At 63.2% G+C, this 21,914-nt stretch overlaps 1 protein-coding gene across 7 annotated transcripts; it reads right to left on the bottom strand.

The window, feature by feature from the left end:
- Positions 1-215: 215 nt before the first annotated feature.
- DRC3 (dynein regulatory complex subunit 3) lies at positions 216-21,776 on the bottom strand. 7 transcript variants are annotated; one of them, XM_082373044.1, is made up of 14 exons: positions 21,259-21,776; positions 20,798-20,877; positions 19,849-20,010; positions 17,004-17,120; positions 14,593-14,759; positions 11,952-12,098; positions 9,248-9,367; positions 8,594-8,706; positions 7,386-7,560; positions 6,456-6,587; positions 4,776-4,835; positions 3,574-3,708; positions 575-706; positions 216-407 (listed from the first exon to the last, which is right to left on the bottom strand). In XM_082373044.1, exons 3-14 carry the CDS (start codon positions 20,003-20,005, stop codon positions 294-296), a joined length of 1,569 nt encoding a protein of 522 aa, XP_082229170.1. In that variant the 5' UTR covers positions 20,006-20,010; positions 20,798-20,877; positions 21,259-21,776; the 3' UTR covers positions 216-293. The 7 variants fall into 7 exon arrangements, with proteins under 7 accessions (XP_082229170.1, XP_082229164.1, XP_082229165.1 ...); XM_082373038.1 differs by lacking the exon at positions 216-407 and having other exon boundaries at positions 3,574-3,687; positions 4,363-4,835; XM_082373039.1 differs by lacking the exon at positions 216-407 and having other exon boundaries at positions 3,574-3,687; positions 4,363-4,835; positions 20,798-20,908.
- Between the last annotated feature and the right edge of the window lie 138 nt (positions 21,777-21,914).

Below are 21,914 nucleotides of genomic sequence, written 5' to 3' on the forward strand. Positions count from 1 at the left end.
ACATCCCCACCTCATGGGTGACGCCCAGCTGTGCTCTCAGCTGTGGAGGGTCCTTGGGTCCCCGCGGCCTCCGCCTCGGTGGGCTGGCCGGGCCCCCAGGCTGTGCTGGGAGCTGTATCTGGGGAAGGGCCTGCCCTGGGCGCCGCGGAGGGGCGGCCGAGAGCCTAGGAGTCGCTCTCAGAAGACGCCAGCTGCTCAGATGTGGACACAGAGGATGGAGAAAGGTAACCAAAGTCCTTTATTTCTCTCTGCCTGTGAAGGTCGGGGGTCGGGGGGAGGGCTGGGCCGCAGCCCTAGTCCAGGAGGTCGCTGCACTCCAGGCTGTCCAGCTCGCTCTGCACGTGGTCGATGTACTGGTTGATCTCCTTCACGCGCCTGCGGTTCCTCATGATCTCGTCCTTGTGAATCTGAGGGGCAGACGGCGGCCGGCCTGTCAGGCGGGGATCGTGAGCCTGCCTTCCTGACTCCGTTCCTCCCTGCTCCAGTCCTGCGTGCGCGTCTGCACCGGGGCGGGGGGCGGGCCTCCAGCGTGGGGTACTGCTGCTGGGAGGCGCCTGCCCTTGGCCGCGCTCACCTTGTCCACCAGGTGTGCGCACCAGGAGTTGACCTTGGTCACCAGCTCGTCCTCCCGATTGTCGATCTTCAGGAGGTGGATGTCGTGTGAGGCCCCGACCGCGTTAACGATCGTGTCCTTGTCGACAAAGAGCTGGGGAGCAAGGAGGAGCAGGTGAGGGCCTGGACCCGCCCTGAGCGCAGAGGCGCTGGAGCCAGAGGGGACGGGGCTCAGCTCCCCGCAGGTGGAGGCGGCACCCAGCCCGCATCCTGCTTCCTCGGGCCCGTCTCGGGTGACCACGCCGTCGGCCCAGCAGCACCAGTGCCCGGAAAGGGCCCCTGGGCGGCGGGGCAGTCCCTGTGGGGAGCGTGCCCTCCCCAAGAGAAGGCAGGGCCGCCCCAGCCACCTCACCAAGGTTCTCCAGTCTGACTTGCCTGAAACTTGCCCGTCGGGTGGGCAGCACGAGGCCGGCCGAGGGGCACAGGGCTCCTCTGAGGACAGAAGTCCCACAAACCAATGGGTCTCTGCTGCCCCTCACGTCAACCCAGTCGGACCTGGGGTCCCATCTGGGCTCCTGCCTTGTTCCCACCCGCTTCCCCGCTGTGGGACACGGCCCTCGCCAGGCCCAGCTGGTTCCAGGTGTTCACACGTGAACAGGCCACATGTGCCTGGCGCGGCTGCGGGTCCATGTGGTCACTTCCCAGAGTGGGGAGGCCTTCACTGGCGGCTGCTTCAGCTTTAAGCGGAGGCGCTTCGTGTCGCCAGCGACGGCGAGGGACCTGAAAGCTCTGCGTTGTAGAGAGGGCACGGGCGGGTGTGTACACGTGGGTTTCTCTCTCCTTCGGGAGTGGTTAACCTAATGATCTCCAGAATACAGTCTATGGATTTTGAAATGTTAGCGTCTCTGCAAAAAGAGTGTTCTGAGACCCTGTTACTAATACGCTCACTGATGGTTAGAAACAGAAACCAGACTTTATCGCCGAGGGCCTCGTCTGAAAGCCCCTGTCCTGCCATGTCCACCACCCACACGCTCCCTGTCATCTCTGAGCCTCGGTTTCCTCGCCTGTGAAAGGGAACCACACTGGCACCTATCTCACTGTGTCGGCTTGGAGATGAAAAGGGCAAATACACATCCAGAGCTGCTCAGGCAGCTGGCCCTCGGGAGGCCCTCGGTCCCTGTCAGCTCCTTGTGATTATTCCGCTTTACAGTCAGGGCTTGCTACCCCACGTTTTGTTGCTTAAACATAAGGAGACGGTGTAGCATCTCCTGCTACAGGTGTTCCTAAAGGACAGAGCTGATGGGCCTGCAGAGGGAGGGGTGTCCAGCGGGCTCGGCTGGCTGCCCCGTGAGGCCTCCAGGGTGGCACCCGATACCAGTGCTGCCCGGGAGCCCAAGGCAGCCCCTTGGCCCAGGGGCAGAGCCCCATTACCCTGGGGCCTGGGGCCACGGGCAGACCCAGACGCCCACTGTGTCTACAGTGAGGGCACAGTGCCCGGGCTCGGCATCTCAGACTAAGGTTTGAATCCAGACCCGTCCTCACAAGACGAGGTGTCCTCACAACACATCTTGGGTGTTTACCGAACTCCTCTGAGACCCTGTCTCCCCAGCTGTCCCATCTGTAGACCGGGTGGGAAAGCCACTTTCCGGGGTCCTTTGGTGAGTTAACCAAGCCCGTGCGGGCCCCACCCAGTCAGCAGCCTGGGTGTCCCGGGACCGCGGGAACAGGTGCAGAGCCACCCTGGAAGCACCCGCCCAGGCTGCTCACCTCCCGTTGACTTCGGGGCCTCCTTTTCTGCGTGTCCCAGTCCTCAGAGAGGTGTCACAGACCCCGGAGCCTTGCGTCAAAAACTCCACGACCGCTAGGTGGTCTGCCAGGCGGCTCCAGGGTGGGCTCCTGGGGGCAGCCTTGCTTCAGGCTCGGGAAGGTGACCTCTCCCAGTGTCTGGGTGTTTGAGGAGGCCCTGCCACCTTGCCGCTGCACTGGTGACTGTCTCGGCCCCTGACAGAGGCTGCGGGGTCGGAACTGCTGGTCCCTGCCTGCGGGACTCCGCCAGCACCTGACAGTGGGCGTGGTGAGGGCGTGGTGAACCCGGCACCCCGGGCGCGGGGGCTGAGCGCAGTGGGGAAGAGGCCACTCCTGCCTTCCCCGGGGGCCTGTATGTAGTGTGAAGAGTAACCTAAGCAAGTCGACGCAAACACGATAGCTTGGAACCGTGACAGCGGCTCTGACAAGGATGAACGGCTGTGACGGAGAGACAGTGGGCCTTTGGGAAGGTGATGGGGGGCCTCTCCAAGGAGCTGGGTGTGAGCTGAGATCTGAAAGACGGGGAGGAGCCGGGTGCACAGAGGCCTGGGGGAAGAGTGTGTCAGGGGGCGGGGCGCGGCGGAGACCTTGCTCCAGGACTCACTGGGGGGAAGGAGTCCCAGGGTCTCTGGCTGCTGCGTGGAGAAGAGCAGTAACGCCAGGGTCCCGCAAAGGGGGGTGGTAGCTTGCCTTGGTGGAACGCGGAGGAGGAGAGCGGTGAGGGGGGCAGGGAATGGTGAAGGAAGGAAAGTGGGTGCCCTTCGCAGAGACACAGCCCACCCATTGCCGGCCCCCAGCGCAGGAGACCTGGAGCCCCGCGAGCGGGCAGAGACCCCAGCAGTGCTTCCCGCCATAGAGACTCGGGGCTGAGACGACCTTCCGGGGAAATCTCGGACCTCAACCTCTATTTGTCGCTGCCTCTCTTAGAAGGTGCCAGAAGCCCCACAGAAATGAGCTTTGGGAAAGCAACCTCTCGGTAAGTTGAAAGCACTTAATTATCACAAGCTCCTCTGTAGCTGGGCTGCACTGGGTGCCCACCAGCTGCTTTGCTTGTTAGCCTATTTCGCCTTCCTACCGCCCCTCTTGCAGATGAGGAGACTGAAGCTCCGGCAGGTTTTTCAGGCTTTACGGGGGCTGCGGGGCGGGGCTGCGTCTGCCTGGCGCCCGGGCCGCCCCGCCCACCGGGCCCGGCCCCGGCCCCACCCCCGCGCTTACCGAGCGCACGGCGTCCGGCAGGTCCTCGTCCAGCTCGCCCTTGACTATCTTCTCCAGGGTGCTGATGGCGATCTCCAGGAGCTTCTCGTGGTGGTGGTTCTCCAGGTCCCGGCACTGAGCCATCGTGCAGCGCGAGTTAAGCCAAGGCCGGGCTGGAGCAGGCCGGGCGCGCCCTCCCCTGTGCTGGGCCCCGTGCATCCCCGCCTTCAGGGCCCTCCGACTCGCCCGCCACGCACCCGCTCTGGGTCCCTCCTGGTCCGCTCCCCTCCAGCGCTTTCTCCCCGCAGCGCAGCAGCCGGAGTCCCGGCCCGCCCCTGCTGTGCTGGCGGCGCTCACACTCCGTTGTGACCTAAAGGCCTCCTCTTGGAACTGCCTCTCCCCGTCCTCTGGGCCTTTGCCTAGGCTGCCTCCTGAGCCTGCCTGGGACGCCCTCCCCACCTTTCCAGCCCATCCCTCTGGCCCACCCTCAGGTCCTCACTTAGTGGACCCTCCTTCAGGGAGTCTCCCGGCCCGGCCTCCGGTTGGCTGCTCCCATAGCTCTGTCACCCAGCGGGACTGTGGGCCCAGGAGGGCAGGACTGGGATGGACTTCAGGGCCCTGAGTTCAGGTGGCAAAAGGTCAGGCGTGCCCCCAATGTTGGTTCCTAACCTGACATTTAACCCATCTCCTTGTAGATGATGTATTTGTCAGTGGCTTCAGCACAGAGGTCGCCCCACCCCCAGGGCGTGTGCACCTGCAGTACCGGGGGAGGGTGGATTCTGGGTGTGGTGTCCCGGTGAAGTCACCCACTAGAGCGCAGACGGGCCAGGACTCGTGCTGCACGCAGCGGCCTGCGGAGCCGCCCAGTGGGCATCCAGACTTCTACTCTCATAGGGCGCCTTTGTGCTGAGGGTCCGGAAATACTCCTCGAACATTCCAGGTGGTTGGCAAATCTGCATCCTTTGAAGGTGGGCTGTTTTCCTTGGTGGCAGTGGGAGGGGGCAGGCATGTGACCGCACAGGGAGCCACCTGGAAGGGACCCCACTTAGTTGCATCCTGCTTAGCTGTGAAGAAGCTGTACCCTTCTGTGCCTTTTGTTTAAAATGCAGGCGACTCCCCCCAGCCCCCTGCAGGCGGGGAGCAGTGGTGCGGGCCCTGAGAGCCCCGCGGCCTGCAGCGCCTCCCCGCAGAGGGGCATCAAGGAAAGGATATAGGCTTTGGACGTTTTCGACAAAGAGTCCCACCAAGTCGATGATGTTCCTTTCAAACATGTTAATAGTCTCCTGGAAATGATAAAGAACACGCATATTTAGACATGAACTCCACCGAACTGCACCAGAGCAAAAGTGCTCCTTACCACTCAGCGGAGAGTGACCGCAGACCTTGAGGGTAAAGACCACCCACCTGACCTTCCCCAGGTGGCGCTGTGAGCCGACCCTGCCTCTCCCGACGGCTGCCCCCAGCCGTCACCCTCCAGCCACTTTGCCTCGGTCACCCCCCGGGGCTTGAGTGCGACGCCTTCTCCAGGCCTTTGCCTGTGCTGGTCTCTCTGCCAGGAGCCCCCCGCCAACAGGCACACACACAGCTCACCCCGTCCTTGGGGTTCTCAGTGGCATCTGCCTGCGTCGCCCCCAGAGAAACGGGAGGGTCGCTAGGAGCCGGGCTGCCTGCCAGCTCCACTACTGGCTGTCACTCGGAACGTTGTTAACTTCCCTGGGCCTCAGCTTCCCACCTGTGAAATGGGTTCCCTTCGCATAGTACGTGTCTCACGAGGTTGTGGTGAAGCAGAAACGGGTTTCTTCACACAAAATGCTTTGCAAGGTGCCTGGCAGAGAGGAAACCCTCGGGAATGCCGGCTGTTACCCCAGGCCTCTCACCTGCAAGGCTCCCACCTCCCTCCCTGAGGACACCCCTGTATTGCTGCATCGAATGCGGAGCAAGGCGCCCGGGCCTCACCCAGAGGCCCTGGGGAGGGCTGCTACCCAGTGAGCCCACAGCGTGGGTCACGCCCCCGACCTACTCTAGACTCGAGGGGCTGCAGGGTGGGCCGACGGCACAGGGAATGCGCCTGAATCCGAGGACTGTCTACAGACTGAGCTAATTATACATTTTTCAAATGTGTGTAAACCCTCTTGTAATGAAAAAAACATAGGGCCACTGAAAAGCACGGCTCCACTTAGTAGCTTTTTGGCGGCTAGTAAGTCAAGCACAGGTTCTGGTGAATTGCGGGATGTTGACAAGGGGGTCCTCCTGCTCGGAAAGGTTGGGAGCCGCTCGCTGCCTGAGCCTCCCGATGCCCCACAGACGTGCTCTGCGGCCCGGAGCCTCCCCGGCGGGGAGCGAGCGTCTGCTCCGCGACGTGCTGGGAACCTGGCCGAGGGAGGCATCGAGGAGGCGCTGGCTGGGGGGCCACGGCAGCACGCGGGAGGTTCCGCTCATCGCTGCTCTGCAGGCCGCGGCCTCGGCCGCCAGCTGCCTGGTAGACACACAGGTCGGCCTGGCCGCCCCGGATTTCACGTAGCGGCACTTCGTTAGGCTCCTCGCTCGCCCCGAGATGCAGCGACTACCGGCTGCAGTGCCGGGAGCCTTCGTTCTATCCCAGAGTGGGGGGTGAAGGGCGGGGTCCATTTTGTTCCTCGACAGCCCCTTGGGTCTAATAAAGGACTCTCCCTGCCGAGATCCTGCACTCTTCCTAGACGGGGAGACCATTCCAGAGGTGCGAGCTCACCCCTCATGCTGCACGAGGGCCACTTGTCATCCCAATGACTGAAAAGCACCAGAAGCACAGAAAGCTTTCGTGTGACCCGCCGAGTGGCCCCCGGGAAGGTGCTCCCTCGCCAGGTTCCCGCACAGGAGCCGGGCAGGGCCGCCGCGTCACACGTGTTCCCGGGGCCCCGCCTCACCTCCAGCTGCTCCACCAGCTGCATCTCCAGCGTCATGAGCACGTTGGCCAGCTCGGTGATGTCCTCGCTGTACTCCGCCGTCTTTATCTCGAAGTTGGTCAGTTCAGACTCGTCTCGGATGGAGCTTAAACTCTGGAAACAAAACCTGTGCTTTAGGAATCCACAATTAAGTGTAATTCCTGAAGTGACAGGTGGCAATTTGGTTTTGTGGGCCGGAACTTGGATTCTGGGGTCGGACTGCCCAAGTCTGAGTGTCAGCTCCACCCCCTCCACGTCGGAGGCTGTCAGAGCAGAGGCTCCACCAGCTGGTGAGTTATTAGGCGTGGAAGGAACGATGGCTTCAGACTCATGTGGACCTGAATTGGGACCCGGCTGGGTCACCGTGGGACCTCGAGTGACTCCCGTCTCCTCGGGTGCAGGGGCAGAGAGCCTGAGCTTCACGAAGCCTGGGGATGGGGCGCTGTCTGTGAGGTCCTGGCTCACAATGGGCTGACTCCCAGCCCAGCGGGGCTCTGCGGGGGAGGTTGGAACACAAGGTGGGCCCTGTCTTGGGGGAAGCCAGCTGGACCCCCGCAGCATCCCGTGTGCAAGTAGCTGCCAGGTCCGTCTGCAATGAGAGGTGCTCGTGGGCTGGAGAGCACGGGGGTCCGAGCCGCACCCAGTAGCAGCCGTTCACTGACGAGGGGCCTGGGGGCTCGGCCGGCAGACGCAGTGTCAGTTGAGTGACCAGGCGTGACTGGGGGGCGAAGGGTGTTTGTGGTCGTGGCCACCCCATCTGGAGGAAGATCAGGCTCCTTCCCTGTATCAAGCCTGACCCGAAAGCAAGCGGCTTGCCCCGTGGGTCTCGGGTCGTCAGCGGTGGAGGGGCCGGGCCTCTGGCGGGTGGGCACCTGGAGCGGGAGGAGGGAAGGGGCTCGGGGCAGGGCCTACCAGCAAGTGCTTCTCCTCGAACTTGGCGATCTTGTGCTTGCCCTGCTCCTGCTTTTCCTGGACGGCCTCCTGGACACACCCCATGAAGGTGTCGAGCTCTGCCTTCCGCTTCTCCTGCTGCTTCAGGCCGTACTCGAAGATGTTCAGGCAGATGATGACGAACTTGTCCTTGTAGGTGAGTGGCCGTTAAGGAAGCTCACGGCTGCCTGGGGGGGCGCACATGGGGGTGGAAGCAGCTCCCGTAGCAGAGCTGCAGTTGGGATTTGGAGTATGAATTGGTGGTTGGGCATCTCCACCCTCAGCCTGAGGGATTCAGGGAGGGTCCTGCATGGTGGGGGTGGGGCGACAGAGCAGAGGAGAGACCCCCGGGGGACCTGAAGGGGTCAGGAGCCCGGAGGCAGGGGAGCGGCCAGGGAGCTGAGCAGCGTGTGTTTCTGTCTCTGGGGCCCTGCTGTCCAGGCCGTCTCTGTGCTCGGCGGCCACAGGTGCACAGGGAGGCTGCGGAGGTCAGGGGACCGCAGGCTCGGGGCACAGAGCCCCAGGTTCAAGGCCTGGCCCCGCAGCTGCTTCTGTGGCCTCCTCGCTGCTCTGGGCTGAGGGTTCCACATCTGCAGCGCCTGCCACACGAGGGGCGCTTAGGTGCTGAGGTCAGGCGGGGCTGCAGCCGAGGGCCAGGCTGGGAGGAGAGCCGACCCCTCCCCGCTCTCCTGAGCCGTGGGTGTTTAGGAGCGGGTTTCTCTCTGTGACTCGCTGTCTCTGCTCCGCGTCCACCCCGAGTCCCTCAGCCACGATGACAAGCGCCTACCACATCCTCTGGGGGAAGGGATGCAGGCTCAGCCCACACTCCTAACTGCGCAACCTGGACAATTCACCCTCTCCAAGCTCAGCTTCCCCAACTACGAGAAGGTAGTTGGGGTCCAGTATAGCACCCACCCCATGGGGTGGTTGAAACAGTTTTAAATGCTGGATGCAAAGCGCACAGCAGGAGCCCATAAACAAGGTAATGAGGGTCAGAGTCACAGACACGGTCAGCCAGCCTCCATCTCTGGCAGCCTGGGCCCTGCTGACCAGATACCCACATGTCCCTGCGCTCACAGCCGACCTGGTTCTCGAGGCCCTGGGTGTGCCACCTGAGGCCCAGAGTGGAAGGGGAGCCCCCCGGACTCCCACGCCCAGGCCCTGGGGGCGGCCGTGACCCGGAAGGGTATGTCTGCAAGAGCTCGCCCACGCCGGGCAGGTGGGACAGCTGGCTACCCTCCACGTCCTCGGCGTACATGCTGTCAAACAGGAAGGGGCCGTTCAGGTGCTCCACGAAGGCCGCCTGAGGTCAGAGACACAGTGGGCTCCCTGGGCAGGGCCCTACGCTGGGCACCGGGGCCAAGGGCGCCCGGCCCTCGGGAAGGCAGGCTGGGGAAGGGCAGGCGATGGGCCCAGCACAGGCGGGGGTCCAGAGGCAGAAAACTGAACGGTGCCCAGCTTGGTCCAGCCGGAGGAGAGGCACACGGAGAGGAATGAGCTTTTCTGGCTGCCCACCCCCCCCCACCCCCTGCCAGGAACCAGCCAGGGGTCTTAAGGACAGGGGCTGCTCTGAGAGATGGTTCCGGCAGAGAGTCCCTGGCCCTTGTGCTGGAGGGGGGCCTGGGGGCCGTGGGATGAGGAGGGGCAGGTCAGCGTGCTGCCCTGACTGAGGTTCTGGCAGCCCAGCGGCCCTGGGCACCAGCTATTCTCAATCAAAGGACAGGCTCTGGGGGCCTGGGCCCTGCTGACCTTCACGGCACTGGCCCATGACGGGCAGCAGCATCCTCGGGCGGGGCGGGGCGGGGCGGGGCGGGGAGCAGGTCCTCCCACCCGTGGCCTCGTACCTCGTGCTCCGCCAGCTCCTCCCGCCGGGCCCGCTCGTCCTCCAGCCGGGCCTGCATCAGGCTCTCCCGGTGCTTCAGCTCGTCGACGCTGTACTGGTGCTTCATCTCCGCCAGCTCTTTCTGTTGGAGGATCGCGAAGCGGCATCGTCACCAGGGTCGTGGGGTCCCTCCTAGCCGCTGGCCTCTGCCATGCCGTGGCCTCGCCAGCGTGGGCGGGGATCCCCTCCCCGCGGCCCTTGCCAAGTATTCTGAGCCTCAGGGAGATCAGTGGGGGAAGCAGCACGGGCAGGCTGAGGGTCCATGGGACATCCCTGGGGTGGAGGCGCCCAGCGCAGACTCGGCCGCTCCCCCAGGCCTCCCCGGCCAGGCTCTGGCCCCCTTGTAGGGCTGCACAAGGGAGAGGTGCAGTGGGTACCCGAGCCACAGGCCTGGGCGTGAGGTCTCGGCCCTCGGCTCTGGGCCCTGCCACCTCTGGCCCTCCTCCACCCGTCCTGCGTATCCCCCTGCCTGCGCTGGGGGCTGCTGGAGCCCCAGGTGACATTGCCTGTGCTAAGGCTTCAGGTACAAGCACTGCCGACCCTCTGTGCTCCGGTATCTGCTCCCCCCCACCCCCGCCCCCTCCTCTCTCTCAGGACCATGGCCTGCGTGCCCTGCCCTCTCCCTCTTACGCTGTAAGCCCCATGCCAGCTTCCAGGTCCCTGAATGCTCATCACATCCTGAACTCTGCTGAAAACCACAGGGTTCTCCATGGGCCTCCGTCTCAGCAGGACAAGCCCTGCATCCCAGCGTCGCCCTCCTGCCTGTCTCCCCCCCGCGACACAGAAAGCCCCCCAAGCTCACAGCCCCCACCCGTTCGTGTGCTCTGCTGGGACTGTCCACCGTTCCTCAGGGCAGCGCCAGCCTTCAGGCACAGCCCTGGGCCCGATGGAAACGGGGAGGCACCCCGGGAGCCTGCCCTCAGCCCTGGTCGGCCTCGGCTGGGCCCGGCTGTCCTGCTGCCCGAGCCTGGCAGCACCAGCAGGTGAGGGAGGGGCTTGGGGCTGGCCCGGGGACAGGCAGCAGCATGGACGGGGGTCCAGGTGCCCCTGCTTCGCGGGGCTCTGCTCTTACCACCTTTCCCTCATCACTGATCTTGGTGCTTCCAGGCAAAGCCTCTGAGCTGCGGAAGGGGGCTTTGCTTCCCGCAGCACAACGCGGTGCCAGGCTGGGCGGCCTGCCCCCTGTGGAATCTTCTGGGGAAGAGGAGAAACTGGCTGGGGAGGGGCTTGGGAACCGTGCGGCGTCTGGCTGTGCATGTTTTGTTTTTTGTTTTTTGGGGTTTTTTAAAATATTTATTTTATTTATTTATTTGGTTGTGCTGGTTCCTTAATTGCGGTACGTGGGCTCCTTAGTTGTGGCATGCAAACTCTTGGTTGCGACATGCATGTGGGATCTAGTTCCCTGACCAGGGATCGAACCTGGGCCCCCTGCATTGGGAGCTCAGAGTCTTAACCACTGTGCCACCAGGGAAATCCCTGTGCATGGTTTTATGATGAGTGAAATACACCCCAGCAGCTCTTCGGCCTATTCCAAGCATTTGAGCCCACGCTGCCTTTCAAATTATTGTCTAAATGCAAAAAATAAGACTTGAGAGTCTTGGGACTTCCCTGGTGGTCCAGCGGTTAAGACTCTGCGCTCCCAACGCAGGGGGCCCGGGTTCGATCCCTGGTCAGGGAACTAGATCCCAAGTGCTGCAACTAAGACCCGGCGCAGCCAAATAAATAAATAAATATTTAAAAAAAAAAAAAAAAAAGACTTGAGAGTCTTGGAATTCAAGATTTCAGATTCTTGTCCTGTTCCGGGACAAGAGAAGGCCATGGTCGGAGGAGGGGCAACTCTCTGGGCACCCCGCCCCCGGCTGCTCTCCGTGGACCCCCCAGGAAGACGCCCGTGAGCGGAGGGCTCCACGCTTGGCAGGCGGTGTGGCAGCCAGGACGGCAGCGTCAGCACCGAGACCCGGGGGCCAGCCCCCCTGCCTGCTTCCGCTGGGCTCTCCCCGAGCCCCGCATCAGCTCAGGGCCCCCCCAGGCACGGGCTCCTTTCTCCCAGGAAAAGCACCAGCTCCCAGGGGGAGGGGTGGGCAGGTCCCTGTCCCCCCACCGCCCGCGCCCAGCACGCAGGGACATCCCGGTCCTGCCGCCAGAGGCCTCGTGTCGGGCGGGGTTCTTTTTCCAGGGGGCAGAGCACCCACAAGCGTCATGCTGCGAAGGGCGGGAAGCTCACAGCAGGGGGCGGGATAGAGGCAGGGGCGGCCAGGCCGGGCTGGGCAGTGGACTGGGGAGGGGGCTTCCTCCCGGCCCTGCTGCCAGACCGCCGGGCCCAGCTCCCCGCTCAGCACCCCGGCCGCGGGGTCCCGGGGGCCTCTCTCTGGGGCCGGTGCCCTCGGCTCGGAGGGCGCTACCGTGAGCGGTCGTGGCGTGGAAGCGAGTCCTGACTCTACCCTGAGCTGCTGACCCCGCTAATCGCCCACCCTCGCTTGGTCCCCCGACTTGTTCACCCAGAAAAGCAGACAGCGGCCTCGAGGTGGGAGGTGGCATGCCAGCGACGGGGGCAGTAAAGGCACCTCGAGGAGGGCCGCCCTCCCCTCCTCCTGTGGACGCGCCCCTCCCCAGACGCCGGGGCCTGCACGCTGACCGCGGAGCTGGACGCACGAGGGCCACGCTACCGTTTGGTCGTCGATGCGCCGGAAGTCCAGGTACACCAGGTCGGGGAGGTAGGCACAGACGCACGTCCTGTAGTCCTCGGCCTCGGCGACCGGGTTCCCCGAGAGGCTGAGCGTCCGCAGGTCCTTGAACCGCCGCAGGTAGATGACCTGGGGGAGGGGGGTCGCCTGTGTCCTCTGCCCGCGCTGGGCGGAGCCACGAGGGAGGAGCCACGGGCTTTGCCCAGGACCCGTGGACCTGGGTCCCCATCTCCTCTTCTGTAAGGTGGGTGCAGGGATGTGGTGCGTAGGTGTCGAGAGGACCAAATGCCACACACTGTGAGGGCCTCCACCTTCTCCCGTAACGCCCTGGCTGTGCCCATCGCTGCTGCTCTCAGAACGGGCGGCCTTTTCCAGCTGTAAAGTGCTGTGCAAGGCCCAGCGCTCTTAAATTCAATGGAACCTGATTTACAGTTGGCCTGGACCAACTGGGTGGCAGCTAGTGGGACGTCCACTGACGGCCGTTTATTCTTCCTGTTGTTAGTAACCGGGGGAAAGTCAGCAAGATGCCAGTACCTCATCTGACAGCATCTCTTGTGCCTTCCTGAAGGAGTGTCTTTGTCATTTGTTTATTCGTTCAACAAAGATCACTAAGCACCTACCAGGCCTCAGGCACGTGCCAGGCCTTAGGGACACAGTGGGAACAAAGCCCTTATAGCAAGAGCTGGCACTCTAAGGCAGGGGACAAGAATGTTTTAAAAGTAAGTAGACTCATTGCTGTTTGTTGTAAGTGTTAGAAGAACTCAAAGGGGGAGGGGGTGGAGAGGGGGGCCTTAGGGACCACGACAGGGGGGTTTTCAGTTAGGACTGAGGCCTCTGAGGCCTGAGGGAGCAGCCAGGGAAGAGCAGGGGCGAGTGCATTCCCAGAAGCAAAACCAGCACAAGCAAAGGCCCTGAGGCAGGAAAGAGCGTCCTGCACCAGGAACTCAGCAAGGCCAGGGGAGGGAATGGAGCGTCCACAGCGGGGCGGGGCATGGCCTGAGAGCCAGCGTCCCCTCCACGCCCAGGCCTGGACCTGCGTCCAGTAAAGTCTGCGGTGTCCGAGGGACAACAAGTCAGAGGGGATCTGCTCACGTGTGGCCCTGGGTACTGGACCGACCCAGACAGGAACAGCTCAAGACACTCAGAAAGGTTTTCACAAGCAAGATTTGGGGCTATTGGGGTGTGCCGTTAATCTGAAAATCCCTGAATAAGCATCATTTCCTGCAGAGCTCTCCTGTGCCCGGTCCTGTAGCAGCCACTCAACCCTAACTGACTCAGCCCTCACACCGGCCTGCCCCGCAGGCCACCGCTCTCCCTTACAGATGGGCACGCGGGCCCCGGGCGCTGAGTCCCCGGCCCAAGGCCAGGCGGCCGGGAGCCTGTTAAACCTCAGCTCTCCACTTACACCTCCCTCAGCTGTCCTGTGTGCCCCGGTCCCGCAGGGCAGAGGGCAGCTGAGCAATCAGGTCTTGAACCCTGACAAGAGGTGGGTTGGGTTTACAGCCTCCCAGACCACACGGCCTCCGGGGTCTGGCCCTCAAACACAGGTGAGCAGCCGGCACCTGACCCGCCCCAGGCCTTTCACCTACACCGCCTGGCCCGCCCACCCCTCTGGTCTCGGTCGGGTGGGTGAGGGCCCGTCACACCGAGGGGCACCGTGGGGGAGGTTTCTCCTGCTCTCTGTGCTGCTAGCTGTGGATGAGGAAGCCTGCGGCCTGCACTGCTGGACCAGCCCTGGGGAGCATCAGCCCAGGGCGATGCCAAGGGCAGCTGAGCCGAGAGGCGGGCCCGCCCCCTCCACGCAGCCCCCTGCTCCGGCCTCGGCTGTGGCTGCGATGGACGCGGCTGCAGCGCCCGCGGCTGCAGCGCCCGTCTCACCCCTGCTCTCACCCCGAGCCCCACCCTGCAGCGAGGCCGGGAGGGAGTTAACGCCGGGACGTGGCTCAGCCGCGGGGACAGGACTGGGGCTGATGCTTGGGCCCCGGCCCTTAGGTGTTCACTTCTGGACGCCCGCCCAGCGGCACGGAGCCCCCATCACGCACGGCAGCCGTGTCTGTCACACACCTGCACGGTGGCTCCGGTTGCCCCGGGGTCACCCAGCGGCACCCAGGGCCCTGCCCCGGCCCTGCTGCCAGCTCACAGGGAGGGTTGGCAGGGGGAGCCTCTCTGGTCCGCAGGCAAACCTCCATCCCTGCTGCACTCATTCATGCGGGGGTGAGGGGGTGTTCCCTCTGAAACGCAGGCCTGCCCTGGGCACACACAGCGTAGAGCCCCCCACGGCTCTCCTCCGCCGCTCTGCTGCCTGGCCCTGGGCACCGCCCTGCACCCACACCCCGACCCTTCCAGTGACCCGGGGCTGCTGTTGGCCTCTGTCCCCAGTGAGCACGAGCCAGACGCCCCACGGCCGAGGGGTCCCCACCCCAGCAAATGTCTGCTGGGTGAGTGCGGGGGCAGGGAAGGAAAGATCCCACCGGGACAGGGGCACAAACGGACCCACACGTGGGCTCTCGTGGGCTAAGCTGGTGTGTGAACGTCATCGAGTCTGGAATTCTGGCTTTTCTGGGACAAGGGGAAGGTCGGAGGCTCAGCCCGCGGCCCCCCGCCCCCCGGCGCCCTCGCTCACGTTCATCACGTTGCCGATCTGGTTGTTGCCCAGTGACAGCACCTGCAGCTTGGCCAGCGCGTCCAGCGAGTCGATCTTGGAGATCCGGTTGTTGAACAGGCTCAGGTCCTCCAGGTTCACCAGCGTGTCCAGCCCCTCGATGGCCTCAATGTTGTTGAAGGACAGGTCTGGAGGACGGCTCCGGGTTAGGGTGACCGTCCTGAAACCAACCCCCCCGCCCCCCCGGCTCTGCTGCCACCTTCCCGGCCCCGGACTCGGGCAAAGGCTCGCGTCTGTGCGGCCCTTGTTCTGGGATGGAAACTCCCTGGTGGGTCGGGGCAGCGCACCTTGGGGTGGGGGAGCCCCGTGCGGGCCGGGCTGCCCCAAACTCCAGGCCCAGCCCCGGCTGAGACCTCAGGACCCCCTCTAGCCCAAGTTTCTCGTCTTTGGGAATAAAACTGCTTTTTCGCCACCACGGGTTTGGGGGTTTGGTTGGGGTTGGTGTCCTTGAACACCGATGGCCCAGAGGCCCAAACTGGGAACTTTTCAAGAGCTTCAGCTAAAGCCCTCATGTGTAAAGGGGACTCAGGAAGTCGGTTTGGCCTCCCTGGCGCCTCAGGGGACGCTCACCCGGGACACTCTCCCTACGCCAGGCCCTCCCCGGGCGTTTCCTCGTTTGTCATCGCCTGCATCTTAGGGCTGAGGGAGCCAAGGTTCAAAGGGGCCTGGTGGTCACGTGCTCAAGATCAAGAGCACGTAAGGAAGGTAGGGTGCAGAGGGCAGAGGTAACGTGTACAGAACCGGCTAGCACGTTGGCAGAGCGGGACCTGAACCGGGTCAGCCTGCTTCCTTTCGCGCCTGCAGCCGGGCTCTGCTCTTTGCAGGCGTGCTGGTAAACGTTTAACAAGGGGGTAGGCGCGGGCAGCCCTGAGCTGTAGCGCTTGCTGACTTCGGTGGTGTAAATACTCCCACTGTGGCCAATTTCAAGCTACCAACAGGACAGGCCTGAGTGTAAAGCTGGGACAAGATGTGGACAGTCAGCTTCTGGGGGCAGTGCCAGCCGGCTCCCGCTCGCCCCCAGCGCCGGGACAGCTGACCGGGCCACCAGCCGGGCCTGTGCTTGCAGGCGGGGGCAGTGCACGTGGCTGGACAAAGGCAGGCTTCTGACTCTCTGAGGGGGTAGCCTGACCTCTTGCCAGAACTTTCCCCTCTGGCTCTCTCGCCCCCCCCCCCCCCCCCACAGAACACTGGGCATCACAGGGGCATCTCATGGGGACCCGTGACCCTTGTTTTATGTCTGCGAGACTGCAGGGCCTGGGAGCTCTTGCCTAAAAGCAGGGCCTTCAGAGGGGGTGAGGCTCAGGGTCTAGGCTGACCCGCCCCCCTCCTCCTCCATCTCCTGGTGGTGCAGGTGGGCCGCCGCGCCCGGGACTCAGCATTAACGGGTGCTGGGCTGCCGGGAGGGCTTGTCTGGGCGAGACCTGGGCCCGGCAGTCAGGAGTCCTGGCTCTGGTCTGCTCTGCTGCCGGTACATGCAGCTCCAAGTCCACCAGCCCCTCAGCCTCTGCACCCGTGAGATGACACTGTAATCCTGCCCCGGGGGGATTGCTGTGGTCTGGCGGCCATCCTCACAACCACAGCTGAGTGTCCTGCAAGCTGGGAGGGACCTCGATGCCCCAGGTTGCCTGTATTGGGAAGCAGCTTGACAGGATGGAGGGGACGTGGCTTTGGGATCAGACAGGCATGGGTCTCGTCCCAGCTCTGCTGCGTCTTGGTCATGGAGCTCTGGGCGGTGCCCCGGCCTCTGGAGCCCCTAGGGTGGCTGGGAGGGCCAAGGAAGCCCTCTCAGTGGGCTCGGGAGCTCCCAGCCAGCCCCGCCCCTCGTTAGGTGCCCGCTGCCAGACATGAGGATGCCGCCCGAGGCCGGCAGGTGGACGCAGTTCGGCAAAGCTCCTGCCGCCTTGGCAGTGAGGGCCGGACGCCTGGAGTCACGCGAGCCCCCTGCTCGCTGTGACCTCAGTTTGCTCCCGTCCACAGTGGGGTTGCTGTGCGGTTAGGAGGCCTCCCACGGAAAGCGCACGGGCCGTGCCTAGCAGGTAGAAAGTGCTCAGCGCACGCTAGCACGGGGGTGGTTGGTTCTGGTTTGATCTGGGCCCCCCAAATAGCAGGGCCCTCAGTTACCTGTCAGCCTGAGTCTAGAGTACCTAGACGGAGTCCAGGCTGCTGCCATGAGACCTCCCGGAGGTCTGACAGCTGGGGCAGACGTTCTGCCCTGCGGTGTCCAAGCACGTACGTGCTGAGCTTTGCCCAGCGCGGGCCCAGCAGACGGAGCTCCTGCTGCACTGGGGCCGCCCCGGGGCTGGCAGGGAAGTTCACCTGGGGGCAGCCTCGGGAGGCGTCACCACGGGCTGGGGGACGCGCGGGGGCCTCACCCAGCCAGACCAGGCGTGTGAGGTTCTCCAGGCCCTCGATCTTCTCGATGACGTTGTTGTCCAGCTGCAGCTTCCGCAGGTTCTCAAACTGCCAGAGGCTGTCGATGCGGAGGATGTCTGAAACGACATTGGACGCGCTTTGGCTGGTTCCGGCCCGGGTCAGGGTTAGGGTATAGTTCCAGCGTCTTGGGGGCCGGATGACTGATGCTGACCGTGGGAGAGGCCCCAGAGCCCCGCTGCCTTCCCCGGAGCACAGGGAGCCCTGGAGGTGTGGGCCCAGCTCCGCGGAGCTCGGGGTCCCTGTTGGTGCTGCCGTCTGGGGTCACCACAGGGCCGGGTGGGCCCACGCAGGGTGGAGGGGGGCGGGCCCTCCAGGGCGGGGACTCACAGGGCTCCCCCTCGGAACACCTGGGCTCAGGACACAGGGCACAGGCAGGGCCCCCCGGGGTGACAAACAGAACTGAGGCTGCAGGGGTGGCCAGTCAACTAGTGGAGCCGTTTGGAGGGTGCTCGGGCCACATGGACGGAAATAGTTAATGTCTGTGCCCACTGACCCTGCAATGTCTCCACCTGGAATCACACGCTGTGCGAGTGCCCGAGGACGAGGCCCCGAATGTCCATATACGGGGAGGGGATGAATCGCCCCCCAGAGGCAGCTCCTGACGTCACTGAAGTGCCTGACCCCACGGCCGCTGAAGACCACCCCCTGGCCAGGCAGCCGACCCACCCCCTTGCTCCTGAGCCCGGCGGGGCTTGGTCTCTGCCACAGCTGCCAAGAGCTCTGAGTGACGCTTAGTGTGACGAGCACACACTGTGTGTGAAACTCTAGACGCCTGACCTTGTCCCCGGTTCTCTTAGAAACCACAGAGAGCTGCTGTTTACATGCCCCTTTTTCTACGTTTGCTTCTGTAATGATTCCCAAAACATAAAGTTAGAATACGCTCATTAAAAGAACTGAAATAATATAGAAGTGAAAGGAGTTTAAAAAAAAAAAAAAAAGCCCTTAATAGTCACATATTCCGGGCAGCAATATTCATTCAGACGGGCAGGCGCCCCTCCCAGCTGCCCACCCCAAGCTGGGTCTCGGTGCGGGGGCGGTGGGCAGCATTTCTCTGACCCAGGGCCCCGTCCCTCCCGGTCCCCAGGGCCGGCTGGGATGGGGTCTCTTCCCCAGCTCTGTGGCCACATTTCCTGGAATGACACCAGCCCCACCTGTGTTTCTGGGGCAGGGCCCAGCCCCGCCCCTGGATCTCCTGGTCTGGATTTTCCTTCTCTGGCCCTGGCCCTAGGCCTACGGCCTTGGGTGTGGTTGACCCTGCAGACACCAGCCCTGGGTGGCTCCCCCACTCCTGGGCACCCTGCCTGGCGCACCTGTGTGCTGGCTCTCCTCTAGGCATCAGCAGTTCGCGTGCAAAAGCCAGAACGACACGAAAGAGCCAGATGTATTTGACAGCATGACAGGGCTGCCCAAAAAGCCCATTCAGTCTTCAACATAGACACGGGATCTGCCTCTGCTGCCACCGGCTTGGGGCAGCCTGTTGTCATGGCCCCCCGTCCCTCCTCTGCTCAGGACCTCCCTGGGCTCCTGCCTCACGCACTCAAAGCCAGACACCTTCTCTCGCCCCCGAGGCTGATGCTAGCTGATCCCCGCCCGACCTCTGACCTGCGTCCGCACAGGTGCGCCTGCCCAAGGGCCTTGGCACCGGCTGTTCCCTCTGCCTCGACCGACTTGCCCGGGGCTCCATGTGGCTCCCAGCCTCACCTCCTCCGTGTCTTGGCTCACCTGTCACCTATGTGCTGAGGCCCCTGCCCGCCCGACCACACTGCACCCCACCCCCCTTCTCTCCTCTCTTGGCTCTACTTCTCTCAACAGCACACGTGTCCCCCTCCCTCGAAGGTCAGCTCCACGAGTCCCTGGTGCACAGAGGAGCACCCTGCCCGGGACAGGCACCTGCTACATAGTGGGGGAGGGGCCGCAGAAGGAGGTCTGAAGACCACTCCGCCTTCCCTTTAGCCCTTTCCCGCTGAGAGCCTCGGGGGGGCCCCCCTGTTCTGGGCGGCCTGCGGGCTCCATGAGGCCGGGCCGGGCCTGCCGTGCGCACCACATCCCCGGGCTGACTCAGTAACTCCTCGTGGTCGACTGGGTGACCCGGCAGGCCAGCGTGGAGGCCCAGGACACAGCAGGAACGTGAATCAGCCCGGTCCCTCTGCTGTGACCGGCCCGCGCCGGACATGAGGGGTCATGGGACCCCCGCCCACCCGTCCTGCTTCCTCACCTACACCCTCTGCCCGACTCGCTGGCCTCCTTTAGTGAGCCGGGCACCGGGCCTGTGCTGTCTGGTCTCGTCCTCCCAACCAGCGCCTGAGACACGGATTCCAGTCACGCCGGTTCACAGGTGGGGTGCTGAGGACCTGCCTGGTCCCGAGCCACATCTCCCCCAGGCTGTCCTGTGCTCCGGAGGGGACGCCCCCCTTCTGTTTCCAGTCCCTCCTCTGAAGCTGCTCCCCCAGCACGTGGCCCTCCCCTGACCCCGCACCTTCCTGGCCACGCAGACCACCCTCCTAGGTCCCCCCCACGTTTGGGGACCAGCGTGGCCTTTGGGGCTCACTTAAGACTTGGAACGGGAGGATGTTACCTTGTTTTGTTCTTATTCAGAACTGGGAGTGTTGTGGCTGTTCTGGTGCTACCCACGCTCGGCATCAGGCTTTAAAACCGCCCGTGCTGGTCCCATGCCTTCTGACGCAGGCAGCCCGAGTGCGACCGCGGACGGCGGACCACGCATGGAATCGGGGCCCCCTGCGCCCGCCCCGCCCCGCCCCGCCCCACCCCACCCAGGATACGCACTCTGGAAGTCCAGCTGCAGGGACAGGACGTCCTTGAAGAGGAGGCCCTCCTGCTTGGCCAGCTGCCCAGCCTCGTCTCGCGGGCCCTGCTCCCCAATGGCCAGCTTGAGCATCTCATCATCCATCACCCTGGGCTCCATGTTGCACAGCCGGTTCATCCTCTCTGGAAAACACCACATGTAATGAGTAGCCGCTACACGCTGTGAATAAAACTGATCTCCTTATCTCTGTTTCAGACCTGAATCAGACAATTATACAAATCTTTAATTACAAACCATGACAAGTTTGTAGGTGTAGGGGACTGTGGCAGCATACATGCAGGGACCTGTGCTGGCCAGGGGAGACCCCGCTGAGACCTGGAGGACAAGCAAGAAAGAAGGAAAAGGGGTCTGCGTGGTGAGGGTCCTGAGGTGGGAGAGGAGGAGACAGGTTCCACTATGGCTGAAGCGATGCAGGGCTGGAGAGGCCTGCAGGAGTGTGGTGGTTATCCTAGGATCCCCGGGAAGCTCCTGGGGCTGACTAAGGGCAAGGACGTGATCAGACTTTAAGAAGCTCATTCTGGCTTGTAGTACCAAGAACAGCAAGAGTCGTGAGGCGAGAGGTGACGGCGGTGGAGGTAAGATGTGGATTTTAGAGACCTCTAGGAACTTAATTTACATGAAGGACTGATTCTCCGCAGTTTTCAGGTAAGAAAATGGAAGCAGGTTAGAAAGGTCACGTTACATGCCCACGTGGATACAACTAGTACGCGGCAGAGGCAGGAGGACAGGCCTCCAGAGCCCATTTTCCTAATCACGACTCAACTGTGCCCAGGCACACTGTGGGTCATTCTCACAGTACACACTGTTTCCCACAGCTGTTCGGGGTTGGGGCCAAAACCCCAACACTCCTTCCCAAGGGGGTTTTATCAGTAATTCACCACCACCCAGCCCCGGTGGCTGCTGACTTGCCTGACAATAGTGTTGTGGTGGGCGGGGAAAGCAGCAGAGAACCTTACACCTCCTCACAGAGAAACAGATCCTGAATTGTCCTGTGAAACAAGACCTTGGGATCAACTGGACCTGGAAAATAGAGAGCCTATTGGCCGTGAATTAATAAGAGAAACCCCACCCTTTACTGAGTGCTCACTGCGAGCTAGAGCACGTTCATGATCAAATTACAGGTCAGCTCTGAGAGCCATTAGAGAAGGGAGCCCTAATGCCCTGATTTTCCAGACAGGGAAACTGAGGCCTGGGAAGGGAGCTGCTGACAAGGGACAGACATGGACCCGGGCATCCACCTTCCAAGCCAAAACCCTTCACCAAGAGGAAGTCTAGGTCTAAGGAAGAGGAACAAGTTAGCGGCAGTTGAGAGGTCGGACAGAGGGTCAGTAATGCCCTCCTGAAGAAGCATCTAACGGTGGGCCGGGTACCTCTCTCTGGCCCGGAGGCCGGGGGTGGGACCTCAAAGGTCTCTCTGGGGCATGCGCCCGAAGGGAAGGCTTCCTCAGCTTCTCTCCCCACAAGGCCTGAAGGCCCTGATCGGCGTGCGGCCGGGAGGGGATGCCAGGGGCCTGCGCGCTCTCCTCCAGGTGGGGCGGCCGGCGGGCTCCTCCGGGAAAAGGTCAAGTCCTCCCGCAGCCTCTCGGCCCCGGGCTCTCAGAGTCGCCGGCACTGTACGCAGCCGGCACCTCTTCGCTGAGCCCGGTTGCTAGGGGAACCAAGCGCCGCACTCCTTGGCTAGGGGGAAGTCAGGGAGTAGACATCCTGGGTTAAAGTTGACGACCACGTGATCACATTTCTGGGCGGGGAAAGCCTCCCAGAACCAATTAGCCGTAGAGAAAACAAATGCTTGTCCAATCAGCACTTTCTATGGGCGGGGAACTTACTAGCTTTGCCCATCCCCTGTCCCCCTCTTGGGTGACTGACTGGACTCTTGTCCAATAACATTAAGGACTCCCTGGATTGACCAATACATAAATGAATCAAAATACACAGACTCGCGTTGGGAGGCGGGCCGGGGGGGGGGGGTGACGGAGATTCCTGTGACCTAGGTCACCGCCCCGCCCAATCGGACGCCGCGGGGATG

This window comes from Balaenoptera borealis (assembly GCF_965194805.1).
Source record: "Balaenoptera borealis genome assembly, chromosome: 20".
Taxonomy (NCBI): domain Eukaryota; kingdom Metazoa; phylum Chordata; class Mammalia; order Artiodactyla; family Balaenopteridae; genus Balaenoptera; species Balaenoptera borealis.

Coding starts and splice junctions, on each gene's coding strand:
- DRC3 (XM_082373040.1), bottom strand. CDS start 20,005: ATGAACCGGCTGTGCAACATGGAGCCCAGGGTGATGGATGATGAGATG. Junction 14,760..17,003: donor CACACGCCTGGTCTGGCTGG/GTGAGGCCCCCG, acceptor GCCGTCCTCCAG/ACCTGTCCTTCAACAACATT. Junction 12,099..14,592: donor AGATCGGCAACGTGATGAAC/GTGAGCGAGGGC, acceptor CCCCTCCCCCAG/GTCATCTACCTGCGGCGGTT.